Source organism: Ursus americanus, chromosome 15, assembly GCF_024610735.1.
Source record: "Ursus americanus isolate L20-20 chromosome 15, mUrsAme1.1.p, whole genome shotgun sequence".
Classification (NCBI taxonomy): domain Eukaryota; kingdom Metazoa; phylum Chordata; class Mammalia; order Carnivora; family Ursidae; genus Ursus; species Ursus americanus.
This window is the reverse complement of record NC_142141.1, coordinates 24,559,900-24,578,624: the sequence shown is the minus strand read 5'-3', so window position 1 is coordinate 24,578,624 and position 18,725 is coordinate 24,559,900. Positions and strand designations below refer to the sequence as shown.

At 51.5% G+C, this 18,725-nt stretch overlaps 1 protein-coding gene across 1 annotated transcript in view; it reads right to left on the bottom strand.

Moving 5' to 3' along the window:
* Positions 1–14,333, bottom strand: part of CSF1R (colony stimulating factor 1 receptor) — a 29,617-nt gene extending 15,284 nt beyond the window's left edge. The window contains exons 1-8 of the mRNA XM_045815242.2: positions 14,088–14,333; positions 9,848–10,105; positions 9,123–9,407; positions 7,562–7,698; positions 6,736–6,895; positions 3,097–3,283; positions 374–489; positions 80–200 (exon numbers count right to left, since the gene is read on the bottom strand). Coding sequence (XP_045671198.2) covers positions 80–200; positions 374–489; positions 3,097–3,283; positions 6,736–6,895; positions 7,562–7,698; positions 9,123–9,407; positions 9,848–10,105; positions 14,088–14,136 — 1,313 coding nt within the window. The 5' untranslated portion in view covers positions 14,137–14,333. The remainder of the gene's footprint in view (positions 1–79; positions 201–373; positions 490–3,096; positions 3,284–6,735; positions 6,896–7,561; positions 7,699–9,122; positions 9,408–9,847; positions 10,106–14,087) is intronic.
* Between the last annotated feature and the right edge of the window lie 4,392 nt (positions 14,334–18,725).

Sequence of the window (18,725 nt, the reverse complement as noted above, 5' to 3'; positions counted from 1 at the left end):
CAGTGTGGCTTCGAGTTTCAGGACGCCCCGTGGCTTGGCCCCTCAGCTTGGGGTGAAGAAGGCGAGCAGAGCCACCTACCTATCCACGTGGCTCCGGCACTCCAGCCATGTCACATTGGGCTGGGGGTACCCCGAGGCTTCACAGAGCAGTGCATCAGAGCCATTGATGACAGTCCATGTGACCCTTACCTCTGGGGGGTCTGAGGAGAAAAAGCGGGGTGGAAGAGGGAGGGATCAGCCCCAAGTCTCCTGTCTGACCACTCTGCACTGAGCTGCTTTCCCTCCATTGCCCATCTGCGAGCCTCAGGCAGCCCCAGGGACCTTAGTCCCCTGTACCCCACCACCACCACGGCCCATCTGCCCCATCACTCACATCTCAGTGTGAGCTCAAAGGTCAGAGAATTCTCGCCTCCGGTGTTTCTGGCCAGGAAGGAGTAGCGACCCGCCTCCGAGGGCTTCAGGCGAGGCAGGGAGAGGGTAGAGGTGTACCTGCACGAGAGGGGCAAGCAGTCTAGCGTGAAGCCCTGCCCCGGTATGGCTCCTGCGAGACAGCGGGCTCAGACAACCTTCCTGAAGGGCTTTGTTTCATTTTTAGTGAAGTGTCCAGGATGCTAAGGCCTTGTCTGAGCCGGGGACCCAGGCTGAGTGCCATTAAGACATGGGAAACCACCAACCCAATTTCCTTAATTGCTTCTCTCATTTGTTTTTGTTTTTAAGATTTTATTTATTTATTTGTCAGAGAGAGAGAGCGCGCGCGCACAAGCAGGGGGGTGGCAGGCAGAGGGAGAAGCAGGCTCCCCGCTGAGCAGGGAGCCTGATGTGGGACTCGATCCCAGGACCGTGGGATCATGACCTGAGCCGACGGCAGACGCTTAACTGACTGAGACACCCAGGCGTCCCTGCTTCTCTCATTTGTAAAGTGGTTTTGTTCTGAGGTTTAATAGAAATTATGTCTGTGAAGTGCTGACACTGGAGGGCTCATCACAGGCCCCCACTGAAGGTACCTACTTTCACCATCGTCACTGGGCTAAGCAGTCCCCGCTCCACACACCAGCACCCAGGCTAGCGCAGTGCCTAATGCACCAACCCTGCCAGGAGGGACTGTGAGAGGGATGAGAGGCAGGATGTAGCCATGGGGCTACAGAAACCAGGGTTCAAGTTCTCGTACTGTGATTTCTCAGCTGTGTGATCTCAGACAAGTACTTAACCTCTCTGATCCTTTGCTTCCTTTTCTGTGAGGGTGACACGGATGGTAAGTAATTCACACCCTTGGTCTGAAGATTAAAGGGGCATATATTCAGGGTGCTTGACACAGAGTCCGACTCATGGTAGCTACTCAGTTTAATGGTGTCCTTTGTTACAGAAAAGACCCGGAAGCAAATGCGGACAACATAAATTATCCTCAGCTGATTCCAGGTAATTTTTTGTTTTTTTCTTTTCTTAAGCTCTATTTTAGCATTTGCCCATAATGGACATGTATTGTTTAGGTAATAATAAGTTTTTTAAAAATAGATTATAGCATGTAATTATAAGTTATGCTGGACTAATACCCATGGTATTCAAAGGGCCATCTCATCCAGCCGGACTTTTGGCGTACGGAACCCCTCTGCACATTTACCTCTTAAGCGGAAACAATGTAACTTGTTTGCATGACTCAAAGTCGCCATTATGAACACACCCATCACATGAGCTCAATCTGGTGGCTGTTTGGTGCTCAGGCTTATTTGCCCTGCGCCGAATGGCCCCACACTACTGTGTTTTGGGGAATCTCCATGGTTTCTTTCTGCAATGTCACAGTTGCATATGGACCCCTGAAACCTGTCCATGGACCGACCCCCTCCCAGGGGTCTATAGACTCCAGATTCAGAACTTCTGCTTTAGACAAGGGGAAGCTAGAAATCCTGACCAGAATGGATGGGAAGGGAACTGGGAGGAGAAAAATGAGGACGAAGAAACATTTTTGTCCTGTTGAACATTTTGTTTTGATTCTGACAGTTGGCAAGCTGGAGGCCAGGCATTCATGAGATCTGGGCTTCAGGAGCTAGGAAGAGAACCCCGGAGAGTTCTGGAGTTGGAAGATGGCTAAGGGATTATCTAGCAAATATCTAGCAAATCCCCCAAATAAAGGCAAACACGCCTCCTCTCCCGAGTCAGTTATGATGAAAATACTGGCTGGGAGACTGTGTCAAGAAGGACTCCTGGGCTGCATTCGGACCCTGTGGGAAAGAGCTCCACAGCGGGTTAGAGGTGTCTGTCAAGAGTGTGGGAGGGGAATGGGTTGCACACGCAGCACACGCTTGCTGGCCTTGAGCGCCGTGCTCTAGTTCACACACAAGGGGGTAAGGAAGCTATTGTTTTAACACATGGTACCAGTATCCCTCTGTGGAGGAGACTGTCTTATATGGTAGGCTACCTGTGAGGCCACCTTGGATGGGCAAGTAACACCCTGAGGATGTAAGGGGACAGGAAATAGACTTTAACATGCTGTGCCTGTGGGATAAGCCAGATTCTGGAAGTGGAGAGAAGGGAGGAAAGAGGAGATAGAGCCAGATGGCACTTTATGAGAAGCATTTTGAGCCTGTGGAGAAGGAGTGAGAAATTCTCAGGGGTGAGTGGCCACAGGCCTTTAAAGACCTTCTGCTGTATCTGTGATGGTGTGATGTTAATTCTGTCTACCCCCCCAAACCCGGGTTGTGGCAGATTCCCCGTGCCATCGTGAGTAGGAGTGTATCTAGCAGTAGAAATCATGGAGCCGGGTCTTGTACATTTGGACTGGCCACGGAAGAAGAGACTGAATGGGATTAAGAGTTCCTGAGTGAGCATGAGAATGCATGTCCCAAGAAATGGTAGAACTCTTGAGGAGAGCATTGGGTTTCCCAAGAATGTGGGACAGAGGGATGAGCCAATTTTATCCAAGTCTCAAACAGAGATGTGACATTGAGATTCTATAGTCAGGGCAAGTGAGACCCAGAAAGGGAAAGGGACTTGCCCCAGGTCACCCGCAAGGTTGAGACATGACCCAGTCAGGGTCCTGCCTGGCTGAAGCCTTCCCCTTCTGCCTGGGGGGCTATCCAGATGGGAGCTGATAGGCTGTACCTGTATGTGTCCTTCATCGTGACAAAATTGAGCTTGGGCTGGTGGACAGAGAAAGGTCCCAGATAGGTCCAGTTCAAACCTTGCAGGCCCGGGTAGGCCTCGACGTTGACTTGGAGATTGACCTTCTCACCCACAGTCACCTCCTGAAGGAGGCTCTGCTCAGAGGTCAGGTTCAAGTAGGCACTTTCTGGAAGCAGAACACATACAGATCTGGCATTAGTGGGAAGATGTCTCTGTTTGTTTGCTCATTTGGTGATCTGCCCACCGATTCAGCCATTCAGCTGGAGGCTTCCTGAGCGCCCGCTGTGTGCTAGGCGTATAGCCCCCATCTCCAACCAAGACTCGCCCTCTGACACCTCCCTTCCCACCACTGCCCTGCAGAAGCCCAGACTCTTTGCTGAGTCCCTGGGAGAACCTGGACAAATTCCTATCCTCCTTGGTACCTCTGTATCCTTATTTGTATAACAAAGAGATTGAATATATTTGTGTTGTTATAACTTTTTGAAAAATTTTCAGTGGCAAAAAAATCAAAGTCTGCTGGTTTTTTTGGACACCTTCACCCATTTCCTCTTCTCCTGGGAATAGTTCAGGCAGCAAAACTTTCACATCGAGCTCTAAGGGGTGTATGTGACCCAGGCCAGCCAAAGTAGTATGTCCCCTTTGGGCCAGTGAGTGCCTTGGGGTAGGCACATGAGCCCATGGGTCTATGACACTTATTTCCATGACTTTTGTTGGAGCTCAGGGAAAGGAGAAGCCCTAACTTTGCTGGGGTTGTCAAGCCTGCTGCCGCAAGGGGTCCACAAGAAAAATGTAGAGCTGAGAGGAGAGACGCAACAGGCTCTCGTCCACATCAGCTGAACGCCTAATTCCAATTTACCTGACGCTCATATCCATGAGCCTTTTTAGCTATAAGGCCCATAAAGATCCTCTTGTGATTAGGCCAGATCAAGTTGATTTCTGTCACTTATGCCTGAAAAAGTCCGGACTAGTTTCTTCTAATTAAATATTGCATGAATTATAATCAAATTGCTCTGGTTGAGTCTCAGGCGAAGGAGCTGTGGCAAGAACCCCCATTCACTCAGCCTCTCCATGCCTCTCACGGAAGCCCCTGAAATGCTATCTTCAATCCCCAAGACTTTGCAAAAAGCCCTGGACTATACGATCTCTAAGCGTTCCTCTCCTTACTCAATTCTATGAAATCTAAAATTTCCTCTTTTACCCTATGATCTACCTGCTCCAAAGCCCTCTGGCTCCCTATTGCCTCCACCATCAGATTGGCATTCAAGGGTCTCCTCAATCAAGTCTCCTTCTTATGCTCCTCTAGCCAGCCCCCTCTTCCTACACGTGTGTGCACACACGCACGCACACACACAAGCACACACACACTCCCTGCTCCACCCATCTGGGTCTCCTAACATCCCCTCAACATACCAACACACCACAGTCATTCCTACCTTGGAGGTTTTGTTCAAGCCATTTCCTCCACCCGGAGCCCTGTCTTCTTCCACTTTTCTATGTAGATCCTTCCCATCCTTCACGACTCATCCCTATCAGGGGTTTCCACCCACCACTCCAGGCCACAGGGAGCTCTCCCTCCTCTGGACTCCCATGGCCCTTCTAGAGTACGCATTCATTAGGCACCACATTTATACTACTCCCTGCATTTGCTTCTCCCTTCGGGGAGCCATCCTCTCTGTCCAACTAATCCGTGAGCTTTTAGGACAAGACTTTTGTCCTCTTCTCTCTCTCCGTCTCAACCATCTATCTGTCTATTCATCCTCCATCCATCCTCCCACCCCCTCCGCCACCACCACCCTAATCAAGCCACCGTTACCTCTAGCTTGGACAATCACAGTAGCCCCCTACCTTGTTCCCCTGCTTCTACCCTCCACAAAGCCCCGGAAAGCCATGTTAAATCTTATTACATTCACGTCAGATGGTGTTACACTCCTTTACTCAGACCTCCAATGGCACCCCATCTCTCTCAAGGGGAAAAGACCCAAGTGCTTACATTGGCTTCTGGGGCCCTGTGAATGTGCCACCTCTCCCCCTCAGCTCTCTGACCTCGCCTGTACCACTCTTCCACCCGAGCGCCACCCCGGCCACACTGGCTGACTTGTTCCTTGCGTGGCAGGCACCGTGCCGCTTGCCCTCTGCCTGGAGCTCTGTGCCGCCGCACGCCTGCAAGGCATACCCCTCGCCAGCTGCAAGCCATTGCTCGGATCTTCCTTGAGGATGCCCTATTTTAAATGGCAAGCCCTACAGAACTGATTTGGTTTCCAGAATTTATGTCGCCCATTGCTTGTCTTTCCCCAGCTGGAGCACAAGCTTCCCACGGGCGGGGGCCTCCGTGTTTGCAGCCGCGTCCTCGGCCTCCAGAACACAAACACTGAGTGACTGCTGTACCCATGCACTAGGGAGCACACCGGCTCAGAACCCACGACTGGGGAACAATTCGATGTGCTCTTCTCCTCCTTCACCCTGCACAGCTCCCGGCGCAGGACGGGCCCACGGCAGAGCTCACGTTGCCTGCAAGCCTTGTGCAGCGCTGCTGCTCTCCGGGTGGTGATGGTCACGCGTGCTCTCCCCGACACCCCTCTGTCTCCCATAACATCGAACACATGAGGCGTGGCCAGAATGAAATCACTCAGCCTGTCTTGACCTTGAGAAACTCCCACTTAGCTTGTCCAGCCTCCGATCTCCCATCCACTGCGCAGGGCATCGGACTGGCCTTCTCAGATGACATTTCCGGGGCACACTTAGGCAGCATGTACTCTGTGCCAGAGTTAGATCGGTAGAGAGATAGATAGATAGGTTCACTTAATTCTCACAACAAACCGATGAGACCGTAACTGCTAGTACCGTCAGTATCCCCGTCTTGCAGTTAAGCAACGTGCGAGTCATTGGCGGAGCCAGGTTGGGGTGCTGCCATGATGTACCCCTCCACGCAGTCTGATCCCGTCACTGTCCTCTTCAACTCTCAGTGACTTCCCAGCGGGATAGGCTGCAAACCTGCCCGTTTTACTGTCTGGTTGCTGCCTCTACCCCTGCTTCTCTCTGGCCACATGCCCCACCACTCACATCCCTGCCATTGCCAGCTTCTGCCCACGTCTCAGATGCTTTCTGCTCTCTTTCCCTTTGGGCCATCCACATGCTGTGCTCTTGCCCCCTTCCTTTCCTACTTCTTCTGCCTCGCTAACCTACCTCCATTCTTTTGGGCCTAATTTAGGCCACTTTGTGCAAGCCAGGGTCAAGGGACCCTCTTGGTGTTTGCAGGACACTCTGTGCTTCCTGCATGATTGCCCGGGTGAGCCTTGTCTGCTCCTGTGTCCCTGTGATGGTGTTCCCGGCACGAAGGGATGAATAAAGAAGTAAACAACAGTCTAGTAGGGAGCTATGGGATGCCAATCACGAAACAAAAGGCAGTAAGGCCCTGTAGGAGCTCCAGGAAGGGAGTGAGGGATTCAGGGGAAGGATCTGGGAAGGATCCCAGCGGCGTGGCTCCCTGGCCTGGCCCAGGATAAGGGGAGGCTAGTGCAGGTGTTCTTAACAGCGTCTCCTCATTGTCCGCATCAGCTCCCTCCTTTCCAATTCGCCCCAGGATCCCTGTCAACCCTCCCCCATTACCCTCGTGCTCACCTACCACCCGGAAGAGCATGGAGGTGGAGTTGATGCCTCGGACATTGGTGGCCACACAGGAGTAGTTGCCAGCATCTTGGAAGCCTACATGATGGAGCTCGAGGGTCAGGACTTTTTGGTACTGGTTACCTTGGAAGTCGGATTGTTGAGGGATTGTGAGCTGTAGCCAGAAGGTATGAAAATGGGATACCAATGTTGTTTAGGGATTAGAAAACTCTGGGTTTAAATTGTCAGGCTTTAAAGATTACTATATGCCTTTCCTTGGGCAAGAGACTGAACTCTGAGCCTCAGTGTCTTCATCTGTAAAATGGGACTAACACCAACCCATGCTCCTAGGGCTGCAGGGAAGAACAATGAGCTATTGCATGTAAATGGGGGTAAAGTTGTACCTGGCACGTGGTAGGCACAGTGGGACAGGAAGGAGCTCTTAGGAGCAGCCCAATGCCATTCTCTTTTGGAGTACTCCCTCTGCTTCCCTCTCTCCTAGTCTTTCTGAAATGGCCTTTATATTCCTGGGCTTCAAGGTGGCCAAGAAACCCGTTGCTCAGTCAGAAGTGAATTAACCTCTGGCTCTTGTCTACAGGCTGGGGCAAAGGGCATGGGTCAAGGGAGTAGAGTACCATCTCCCTCCCCCCGACAAGAATCAGTGGCTTGAGCCCAAGTCCTGGTTCTGAATCAGCTATTGACTGGCAGTGAGATCTTAGGGCGTGGGCTGTGCCCTCAGTCCAGAGAGCCAGCTGGTAGCGGGGCTGGGGCTCTACCCTGCAGGGCCTGATGTGCTGGGAGGATGGGCACCCTTCACCCTGCTGTCTCCCCACGGACTGACCTTGGTGTCTCCATGTTGGAGGAAGACGTCAAAGTTAACATCAACGTTGCTGGCTGAGCACACGATCTTGGCAGGCTCTCCCTGAATCCGTACCAGCTCTGCAGGTTCCAGCATCAAGGTCGGGGGCCCTGGGATGACTGAGGCCAGGGGAAGCGACCCATGAACACCCAGACAGGAGCTGTCACTCTGCTCCCTGCCACAGGCCAGAAACAGGCTGGGACCCCCAGCAAGCTTCCATCGTAAATCCTGGGGGGCAGCTTGGAGGCCTCAGACAGCATGTCTTGTCTTTGAAACAGACTTTGAGAAGTCCACTTCCCCTCATCCCCACACCTCTTCCCAGTCTCACCCTGTTCTCAGCTCTGGGCGCCTGCAGCAGCCACCTGGAAGGCCCCCACTTCCCCTCTGGCCCCCGCACAATGCAGAGTCCTCGCAGCAGCCTGAGGGAGCTCTTAAGAACGTAGAGTAGATCTCTTGCGTCTCCTGGGACGGTATCTGGTGGCTTCCACCACTCTTGGGATTCAAGTCCCGGCCCGTTACTGACCTACCACCCGAGCCCCTGCAGCCTCATGCTCGCGCCCCGCTCCGTAGCCACACTGGCCTTCCCGCCACGCAGACTGCACACTTGCCCACCCTCCTGGAGGGCTTTTCCTTCCACATCGTGAGTGGGCCCAGAGACACTAAGGGACTCATCCAAAGTCACCAAGGGGGTTCTGGCAGAAAGAGGGCCCAGGGCTCTGCCAGATGGAGTGCAGGGAAAGAGACCTAATGGCCCCCTCTGCCCACATGGTGGGGTCCTGCGACTTCCTGAACAGGTCTCATGGCCTCAGAACCCATGGCATTGTTGCCGGCCATGCTGCTGTGACCCAGACCCTCACTGCAGGGACCTGATTCCTGTCTCAAGCCCAGTGTCAAGCCTGGGGTCCTGCGTACTCACACCAGGCCTTCCAGAAACCAGAATCCAGTGCACCAGCCTAGCTGGGGCAAGAGGGACAGGTGGGAGACTTCACCACCATTGTCACCCCCATGGTGAGAGCTGTCACGTGCACCTACACCCACCTCTCCATCACTTGGCTCACTGCCCCTCCTGCTTGTGCCCAGCACCCAGCACCGGGCCGGCATGGAGTGGAAATCCATGTCTGACAGTGCGGGACAGCTTGGGGCCCTCCTTCCGTTCTTGAAACAGTCAGACCCTGTTCCCACCTCATGACTTTGCACCTGCTGAGTTTTGCATGGCCACCTGCTTCCCATGATTCCTAGTTCAGCTGGAATAAAATGTCACTCTCTCAGAGAGCCCCCCCCCCATGCCCTTGTGGAATGATTTGCATAGCATGTCTCATGAGCTGAGACAATCTTGGGCTGTCCCTCTGTGCCCGACACACCTTGCTTGTCTTGCCCCCTCAGGCCCCTGTGGATGACCATGGTGCGATTGGAAGGAAGGCGTGAAAGAAGAGGGACAGCCCATTGCTCCCCATGGGTCCAGGCCCGGCCTCGGCTCGCATGCCTGCCGGCTCTCACATGCCCCTGCCCTCCGCCCTGGCCTGCCCCTCCCAGCCCCACGCACCTTTCTGCACTTTAAGCCAGATGCTCGTCGAGGTTACCATGCTGCCGCCCACTCGAGTGCTGCATTGGTAGCCGTGGGTCTCAGTGAACTGGGCCTTGTGGATGGTGAAGCCATACCAGGGCGAGAAGGAATAGTTGGTTTGGCGCATGACGGGCCGGCCCCGCACCCGCATCAACGAGACGCCTGCCTCCAGCGCGGGGTCGGTGAGCAGGCAAGGCAGCAGTGCGTCCTGACCCTCCAACACCGTCACTTCCTGGGCCATCACCTTCCAAGGCCGAGCGGGGTCTGGGGTGGAGGGGGTACGGGGTTACAACCGCCCTCCCTCCACCAGGCCAAGCGGTCCCTGGACACTGGCGACAGGGAGGCTCGGAGAAGCTGATCGTTTGCCTGAGGTCACGCAATACCAGAGAAGCTCAGCGGATGCTTCCGAGTGGGGGCGCTGGAGCCGGGTTCAGCCCTCCTCCTGGGTGCTGTGTGACTTTGGGCAAATGACTCAACCCGTCTGAGCCTCTGGAAATTGGACATAATCCTGGAACCTACATCACAGGGTTACTATGAGAACTACAGTAAATTGGAAGCACTGCCGCCTGTCTTTGTCAAGGGCAGGTGCTCAGCCCATGTGGAGCTGCTTTATTATGGTTGTTGATATTAGGGCCTGGCCCTCTTGCCCATTCCTGGTGGGGCCTGTTGGGCCAGGCCTCTTGGGGTGGGCCCGGAGTCCTCACCTTTGACATAGAGGTGGATGGTGGCACTGCCCCCCAGGGGGCTTCCAGGCTCGGTGCAGCGATAGGTCCCGGTGTGCAGGAAGGTGGCGTTATTCGTGGTCAGGATGCTGCTGGGGGCCTCAGTGTCTAGGTTCCAATGGGGGAAGATGGGGCCGTCCCATTCCACGCTGCCGTTGCCCACACATCGCAGGGTCACCATTGTGCCTGGCTCCACGACCAGCTCAGGGCCACTGGGCTCTATCACTGGGACTCCTTGAACTGGTGTGGGGGGGGCAAATAGGGGACAGAAGTGAGCCCTGAGGAGACCCTCCCTGGTCTGATGATCCCAGCCTCCTGGCGGGAGACGTGTGGTGCTGGGGTTCAGCTGTGACTGGGGATCGCCTCAAGAAAGTTTTGGCCCTCTTTGTCATTTGCTCAGCCCCCCACCTCCAATCTGCTCAGCCAGGGACTGATGTCCAGCAGCTCCCTCCTCTGAGTAACGGGCACTGGGAGCTTTCTCGGGCCCAGTCTGCTGCTGTCCTGCGGGGTCCTCCCACCTCAGTCTTCCCAGCTGTGGCCGAAACATTCTCCCCACGGTTGGACCCTATCGGCCCCATGTACAAGATGGGCTGTATCCCTAGTGCCAAACCCAGGACCTGGCTCAAAGCAGGGGGCTCAAATGAGCAACAGAAAAAACAAATGAATGGAACGTTCGTGGCAAAGTCCTCCGACTTGATTCGTAGGGGAAAGAAGAGAAGGGTCGTAGGATCTTGGCCCAGCAGAGTTAGAAAGTTTCCGGGAATCTTGTGTCATGCCCTCTCCCACCACTGGACATCTACTCTGCAGCACAGTGGGATGGTTCAGAGGTTCTGTGCCTCAGTTGCCCCACCTATAAAATGGGGGCAATAAGTGTATGCATTTAATGGGATGCCAGGAGGTTTAAGGGCATGGAAAGCCTTTGGAACCTTATCTGTCACCAAATAAACACTCAGTAAGGGCTGGTCAGCAGTCTAGCCCAGCACACCAGCACCACTGTGTTTACTAGGAAGCCAATCTCTTTTAAGGAAAATTTTCTTAAAGGAGAAAAGAGAACTTGAAACCCATATCAGGCCCTCCGGGAAGAAGGCCCGTTGCCTCTGCAGTGTCAGCATTTTTCCAGGCCTAAAATAGGGGCAAAGGAGGGAAGTGAGAGCTGATTCAAGGCCGTGGAGGGGCAGCCAGGCGCCCCCCGAGCGCGTGTGGGCGGAAGCACATTGCTGGTGTCCAGCCCGGCCCCCAGTTTCCGCTCAGCCTGCAGCCTTTCTCCCAGGGATGTTCTCACTTCTGTTTCCTGGCCCTCCTGGCTACCGACCCTCTCCCACAGAGAGACCCCAGGAGAAGGAGTGCAACCTGCTGCACATTGGAACATTCTGGGCTGCAGGGCCTGGCTCTGCCACTGACCACCTGGGTGCCCCTAATGAATCCGACCGCTCTACTCTGGTGACAGGGACCTGGACACTGCTGCTCCCAGGGCATCGGCTGAATTCAGGGTTCTCCACTGTCCTGCACAAAAGTTCCTGGAGTGGGTTTTTCCACCCCACCATAGACTCCAGAATTGGAAAGATCGTCTCTGTCAAATTATTTCAGGATGGCTTCATTAATGTTTTGATGTTATGCCCGTCTAGAGGGGTTTGCCTTGCTGCCTGATCTGACGAGCATAAAGAATTGAGGGAACTGGTGAATACTGCCAAGCCAACACTTGGGGGGTCGTAGCCCTCCTGGGCCACGTGACCACCAGGGAGAGGGGCGGGCGTCATTTCTGGCAGGCTGTCGGCAAATCCCAGCAGGGCTGGTGCTGTCCTTTTCAGCTGCAGCAATGTGGGGCTCCCGCTGGGGTTTGACCGCGGGGAAGAGCTTGGACTGTGGGGTCGCAGCCACACAGGCAGACACTTGCTCCTCCCTTACGCTGGGTAGGTTGCTTAACCTCTCTGAGCCTCAGGCTACTCTTCCTTCCAGGGGAAACAGTCCCTTTCCACCTGGGAGGTCCTGGGAGGGTTCAGCGAGGCAATAGCGGCCCCAGGCTCAGTCCACTGCCCTTGCCCTGGGCTACTGCCTCGGTTGCCACACTTCTAACCCTCGCTTCTGGTCCTGACACTCTAATATCTAAAGGTTTTAACTTTTTTTTTTTTTACTTTTTTTTTTTTTTTTAAAGTAGGGTCCGTGCCCAGCGTGGAGCCCAACATGGGGCTTGAACTCGCAACTTTGAGATTAAGACCTGAGCTGAGATCGAGAGTCAAATGCTTAACCAGCCTGAGCCACCCAGATGCCTCTGAAGTTTTTAACTTTTCAAGGTCACCGTCTGTGCACCCTCCGAGGTCTCGGATTCTGTGATTCTCGCTGTGTTCCGCTTCTGTACCCACCCGGTCTCAGTGGCGCCTTCTTCTGCCCCTCCCCTGCCCTGTCCCTCTAGCCCCTGTCTTGGCCTCCTGGAAATGTGGTCAGAGAAATGTGTCCTGTTTTGTCCTGTCCTGTTGTCCCGTATATTCACGCAGGGCCAGGCTGACACCCTCAACTTCTGCCCCTAACTTCCCCCTGCTGGTTTGGCTGGCGGGGAAGAGAAAGCCTGCTTAGGCCTGTCCTCCTTGGGGTGGGGGCTGGAGCTTAGCGGACACTGACCAAGGTCCCCGTCTGTGCCTGTCTCTCATCTCAGCTCCGGGATGTGGCCCAACCTCCATTCCTCTCCCTCAGTGCCCCCTCCACACTGCACACCAAGGCCTGGGGACATAGCCCCGTCCTCAGCCCAGGATCTTAGCGGGCCTCTGCCCATCTCTAGGGTGTTCGGAGCCTGGCCCTTGACTCCCTCACAGCCACCCCTGCACCCCCATTCTCTCACCACTGGTCTGTTGGGCTGAAATCTGAGGCTTCTAGGCTGATGCCTCCCATCTTTTCTTTCTTCCGGGTCTAGGTGCTGGACAACCCTCCCGCCAACACAACAGTGCCCCACAGGCAGGTACTGGGCAGGAAGATAGGACAGGGCAGTGATATAAAACCCATGGGACTTTCTGGAGAGAGGGAAATAGTTCCTATCTTCATTGGGGTGGTGGGTACACAAGCATATGCATTTGTCAAACCTCATCAGACTGTGTACTTAAGAATCTGTGCTTTCTACTTTATGCAAATTACATCTCAATAACAAAGAACAGACACTCAAGCCCAGAGATGTTGGCGGGCCATCTGCTCATCGGGGACCAGATGCACCTCTCCCCAGGGTGCTGCAGCCCCAGGACTATGGGGAGGCCAGAGCTGAGGCTTCCTTCCCACCCCACCCCCATCCTGGCCCAAGATCCCTCCAAATAAGCATGTGATAAAATACAACTGTAACTACAAGCCAAGCAGCCAGCCCCTCACCTCCAGTGAGGCACCCGCCTGGGATGGAGCTCCGCACCAGTGCGGCTGCTACCAGAGCTAGAGGTGGGACGGGGTCTGCCTCACAGCTCCCTGTGCTGAGGCCCAGCAGCCTGTCTCTGGGAGCACTCTGCCCAGGGAGACCCACACTGTGCTCCCCCCAGGCCCTCCTCTAGTCCTCCTCTGCTCTCCTCCCAAATTCACCTCCCCTGAGCCTCACCTCACCAGAGAGGCTAACCTCTTATCCTCCCCTCCAGCCCCTTACCCGAGCCTCCCAAGGAATGACCCCTGCCCCCTCCGGCCTTTCCAAGTCGGATCCTGCCTGCTCTCTGTGGCTCACAGGCTGGCGGGGCTGGCAGAGCCATCGGGAGCTCTCTGGGGCCTCCCCACTAGCTGTAGGTCTGGACCAGCAGCAATGGCCTCTCCTAGGAGCTTGTTAGAAATGCAGAACTTTGTACCTGGGCCCTACTGAGTCAGAATGTGCACTCTAACAAGATCCCCAGGTAATCTGTGTGCAGAGCGGAGTTTGAAATGCATTCTTCAGTCCAGCTCACCACTGCCCCCCACACTTGCCATTGAATAGATGTGGACACTGAAGCCCTGGGGCATCAGGGGCTTGTTCAGGGTACATGGTGAGTCAGCTTCTGAGCTGGGACAGACCTGCAGCCCTGGCTGGGCTTCTTCCACCCCACCCACACCCTCTTTTCCCTCCACTGCCTCTCCAAAGCAGCCTGTCTCTGGGACAGGCCCTGCAAACCTGCGGTCCAGAGCGGAGACACCCAGGGAGGGAAGGACATTACGGGGTCCTTGCACAGGGGCCTTCTTTGTCACTCATCCCCCCCCCCCCAATCTGCAAAGTCCCCGGTTTTGCTCTTACCATGCCAAGTTGTGGCCACCAGCAGGACCAGCAGAGCCCCTGGGCCCATGGCCTCAGTGGGGGAGGCGGCAGGCTGATGCGGGGCTGAGAGGTGGGTAAGGCACTGGGATCTCAGCTGCTAGCTCCACAGGGACCAGGACCGCTGGGCACACGTTCTCTCTGCTGTACTGGCTGTTTCTCTTGTTCTCCTCTTCCTCCTCCTCCTTCTTGGGCTGATCCCCTTCTTCCCCTTTTAGCTAGGCAAGGCAACCACAGAGTTTGGAAATCTTGGGTCTTTAGAAGAAAACAAAGCCATGACCCCCAGGGGGAGGGGTTGGAGTCTGGGACAGGCCCAGCCTGAGCCTAGGGGAGCTGGCTAAGTTTAGGGGCCTTCTGAAGCCACCTTCAAAGGATCCTGGGAGAAGAGACATGCCCAAAGTCAAGCAGTCAGTCAGTAGCACAAATAGGGGAGTCTCTAGGGTGACCAGGCAGCTCTGGCTTAGCCAAAAGGAAAGTTAGGTTGGTCTGGGAGAGCCTGAGGATAGAAGCAAGAAGCTTCTATTTCCAGGACCCTCCACAGCTAAGCCCTTTCCATTCACTCTTTCCTCCAGTTCCCATAGAACATTTATGTAATGGGTACTATCGCCATTCCCATTTTGCAAATGGAAAAACTGAGGCTCAGAGAGCTCAAACACCTTAAACTTACCCATAGTTACATGGCTACTGAATGGCAGAGGTGGGATTTGGATCTAGACAGCCTGGTTGCAGAACTTTTTTTACATCAGTTAATTAAGTTATTTGTTTGTTTGTTTGTTTGTTTTTACAAAGAGTCTAATTGTGCTGCTATATTTCTTCAGAACAATAGCATTCCTCTGCCCCTTCCTTCCCTGGAGTCAATTGCTTTTACCCCTTTTAATGGAGTCCCCTAGTATTTTCCTTCTTATTTCTAAATACTATGGTTGTAAAGTTACTTCATGAAACTAAAAAAATTCCAATATAACATCGGTCCAAGAAAATGACTAGTCTTTCCATGTACTCACGTATATGTAATCTATTTTATATATACATTTTTTTTTCAGGAAATTGTTTTGAACCTCAGGTAACCATGAATACCAATCAAAACTGACTCAAGAAGAAATAGAATATCTGAATAGACTTATAACTAGTAAAGAGATTAAATCAATAAACAAAAACCTCCCAACAAAGAAAAACCCACGACCAGATGACTTCACTGGTAAGTTCTACAAAATACTTGAAGAATTAACCCTAATTCTTCTCAAACTCATTCAAAAAATAGAAGAGAATGGGGCGCCTGGGTGGCTCAGTCGTTAAGCATCTGCCTTCAGCTTAGGGCGTGATCCCAGCGTTCTGGGATTGAGCCCCACATCAGGCTTCTCCGCTAGGAGCCTGCTTTTCCTCTCCCACTCCCCCTGCTTGTGTTCCCTCTCTCGCTGGCTGTCTCTTTCTGTCAAATAAATAAAATCTTTGAAAAAAAAGAGAAAGGAACATTTTTCAACTCATTCTGTGAAGACAGCATTACCTTGATACTAAAACCAGACAAAGACATCACAAGAAAATAGAACTACAGACCAATGTTCCTGATGAACATAGACCCAAACATCCTTGGCAAAATACTAGCAAGCCAAATCCCATAGCACATTACAGTGATTGTACACCACGGCCAAATGAGATTTATCCCAGAAATGCTAAGACCGTTCAACACGTGAAAATCAGTCTAAAACACTACATTGATAAGAGTGAAAAAAAAAAAAGCCCACATGATCATCCCAAATGATGCAGAAAAAAATCTTCGACAAAATTTATGATTTAAAAAAGAAACCAACAAACGAGGAATATAAGGCAACATCTTTAAACGTGATTAAAACCGTAGATGAAGAGCACCTGGGTGGCTCAGTTGGTTAAGAGTCTGCCTTCAGCTCGGGTCATGATCCCAGTGTCCTGGGATCGAGCCCGCATCGGGCTCCCTGCTCAGCGGGGAGCCTGCTTCTCCCTGTTTCTCTGCCTGCAGCTCTCCCTGCTGTGCTCTCTGTTTCTCTGTCAAATAAATAAATAAAATCTTAAAAAAAAAAAAAACCAAAAGCCCATAGATGAAAAACTCACAGCTAACTCTATGGTGAAAGATTGAAAGCGTTTTCCCTTAAATCAGGAAGAAGACAAGGATACCACCTTCACTGCTTCTGTTCAACACTGTCCTAGACGTTCTAGGCAGAGCAATCACAGAGAAAAAGAAGTTTCCAAATTCAAAAGGAAGATGTGAAACTATCTCTCTTCACAGATGACATAATCCTACGTATAGAAAAATCCTAAAGAATCTAGGGGGGGTGCCCATTAGAGCCAAAGTTGTGGTGTATAAGATCACCACACAAAACTCAATTGTATTTCTATAGTAACCATGAACAATCCAAAAAGGGAGTTTAAAAAACGATTTTATTTGCAATAACACCAAAATAAATAAAAATACTTGGGAATAACTTTAACCAAAAAGATGCAAGATATATGCCCTGCAAACCACAAGACATGGCTGAAAGAAATTAAGAAGACAAATAAATGGAAAGACAGCTCATGTTCATGGATTGGAATATTTAACATTGTAAAGATGGCAATCCTCCCCAAAGTGATCTGAAGACTCCGTGCAGGCCCTATTAAAAGCCCAGTGCCATTTTCTCAGAAACAGAGAAGCTGATCCTCAAATCCATAGGGAATTTCAAGAGACTCCAAGTGGACAAAACAATCTTAAAAAAGAACAAAGTTGGAGGTGTCACACTTCCCAGTTTCAAAACTTAATACAAAGCAACAGATATCAAAACAGTGTGGCATTGGCATAAGGACAGGCATATAGATCAGCAGAATAAAATTGAAAGTCCAGAAATAAACCTTTACATCTATGGTTAGTTGATTTTCAACAAAGGTGCCCAGACCATTAATGTGGAAAGAACACTCTTTTCAACAAATGGTGTTAAAAGAACTGGATATCCACATACAAAAGGATGAAGGTAGACCCTTCCCACCATATATAAAAATTATAAAGGGTCAAAGACTTAAATATAAAAGCTAAAACTAAAAAACTCTTAGAAGAAAACACAAGGGGAAATATTCATGACCTGGGCACGGAAATGGTCTCTTGGACATGTCACCAGAAGTGCAAGCAACCAAAAGAAAAGTCAGTAAGTTGGACTCTATTAAAATGAAACACTTTGATGCATCAAAGGACATCATCAAGAGAACAAAAAGAAAAAACCGCAATGAGATACCACCTCACACCAGTTAGTTTGTCCATAACTGAAAAATCAGAAAATAACAAGTGAATGATGTGGAGAAAAGTGAACCCTGGTGCATTGCTGGTGAGAATACAGAAGGGAGCAGCTGCTGTGGAAATCAGTCTGATAGTTCTTCCAAAAGTGAAACACAGGGGCGCCTGGGTGGCTCAGTCAGTTGAGAGGCCGACTCTTGATTTTGGCTCAGGTCATGATCTAGGGTTCTGGGATCGAGCCCCGTGCTCAGTGGGGAGTCTGCTTGAGGATTCTCTCTCTCCCTCTCCCTCTGCCCCTCCCTCAGCTCACATATGCTCTCCTTCTCTCTCAAACAAATACACAAATCTTAAAAAAAGAAGAAAAAGTTAAACACAGAATTACCATATGACCCAGCGATTCCACTCCTAGGCGTATCCAAAAGAATTAAAAACAGGGATTCGAGCAAAGACAGTTGATGGGAGGATAGACAAAAACATGACATCTCCATACAATGGAATGTTATTCAGCTATAAAGAGAATGAGGGGCACCTGGTTGGCTCTCTCGGAAGAGCATGAAACTCTTGATCTCCGGGTTGTGAGTTCGAGCCCCACATTGGTTGTAGAGATTACTAAAAAAATAAAATAAATAATAAAAAAAGAGAGAGACTGAGTACTGATAGATGCCACAACATGCATGAACTCAAAAACGTTATGCTAGGTGATGGAAGCCAGACACAAAATCACGTACGGTTTGACTACATTTATAAGAAACATCCAGAATACATTAGTCCACGGAGATGGAAAGCTGACTGGTGGTTGCCAGGAGCTGGAGGGAGAGGGGAACGGGGAGCGGCTGCTTGATGGGGAGAGTGTTCCCTTTCGGGGTGATGAGAATATCTCGGAACTAGACAGAAGAGATGGTTGCACAACCTGGTGAGTGCACTACACGTCACTGATTGTACATTGAAGTAGTTGATATTTAAGTTCATGTTATGTGAACTTTACCTTAATTAAAAAAAAAAAAGAAAAGAAGGGATACAGACTTTCTTAGAAAAACAAAACCATGAAATTCATCGCCAGGAGACCAGCACTACAAAAGAGAAAAAAATGTTAAGGGAAGTTCTTCAGGCAACAAGAGTATGATCCCAGAGAGAACTGGAATATACACAAAAAACAGAGTGCTGGAAATGAAAAATATCGAGGTAAACATAAAAAAGACTTTTATCTTATTTTTAATTGCTCAAGAAGGTAACAGACAGTCTAAAGCAGACATCGGTGAGATTTTTTGTAAAGAACCGCGTAGTGTGTATTTTAGCGTTTGCGAGCCGTTCAATTTATGTGGCAACTGCTTAACGCAGCCATCAGAGTGCAGAAGCAGCGGCTGACGACGCCCAGGCTACTGACCAGC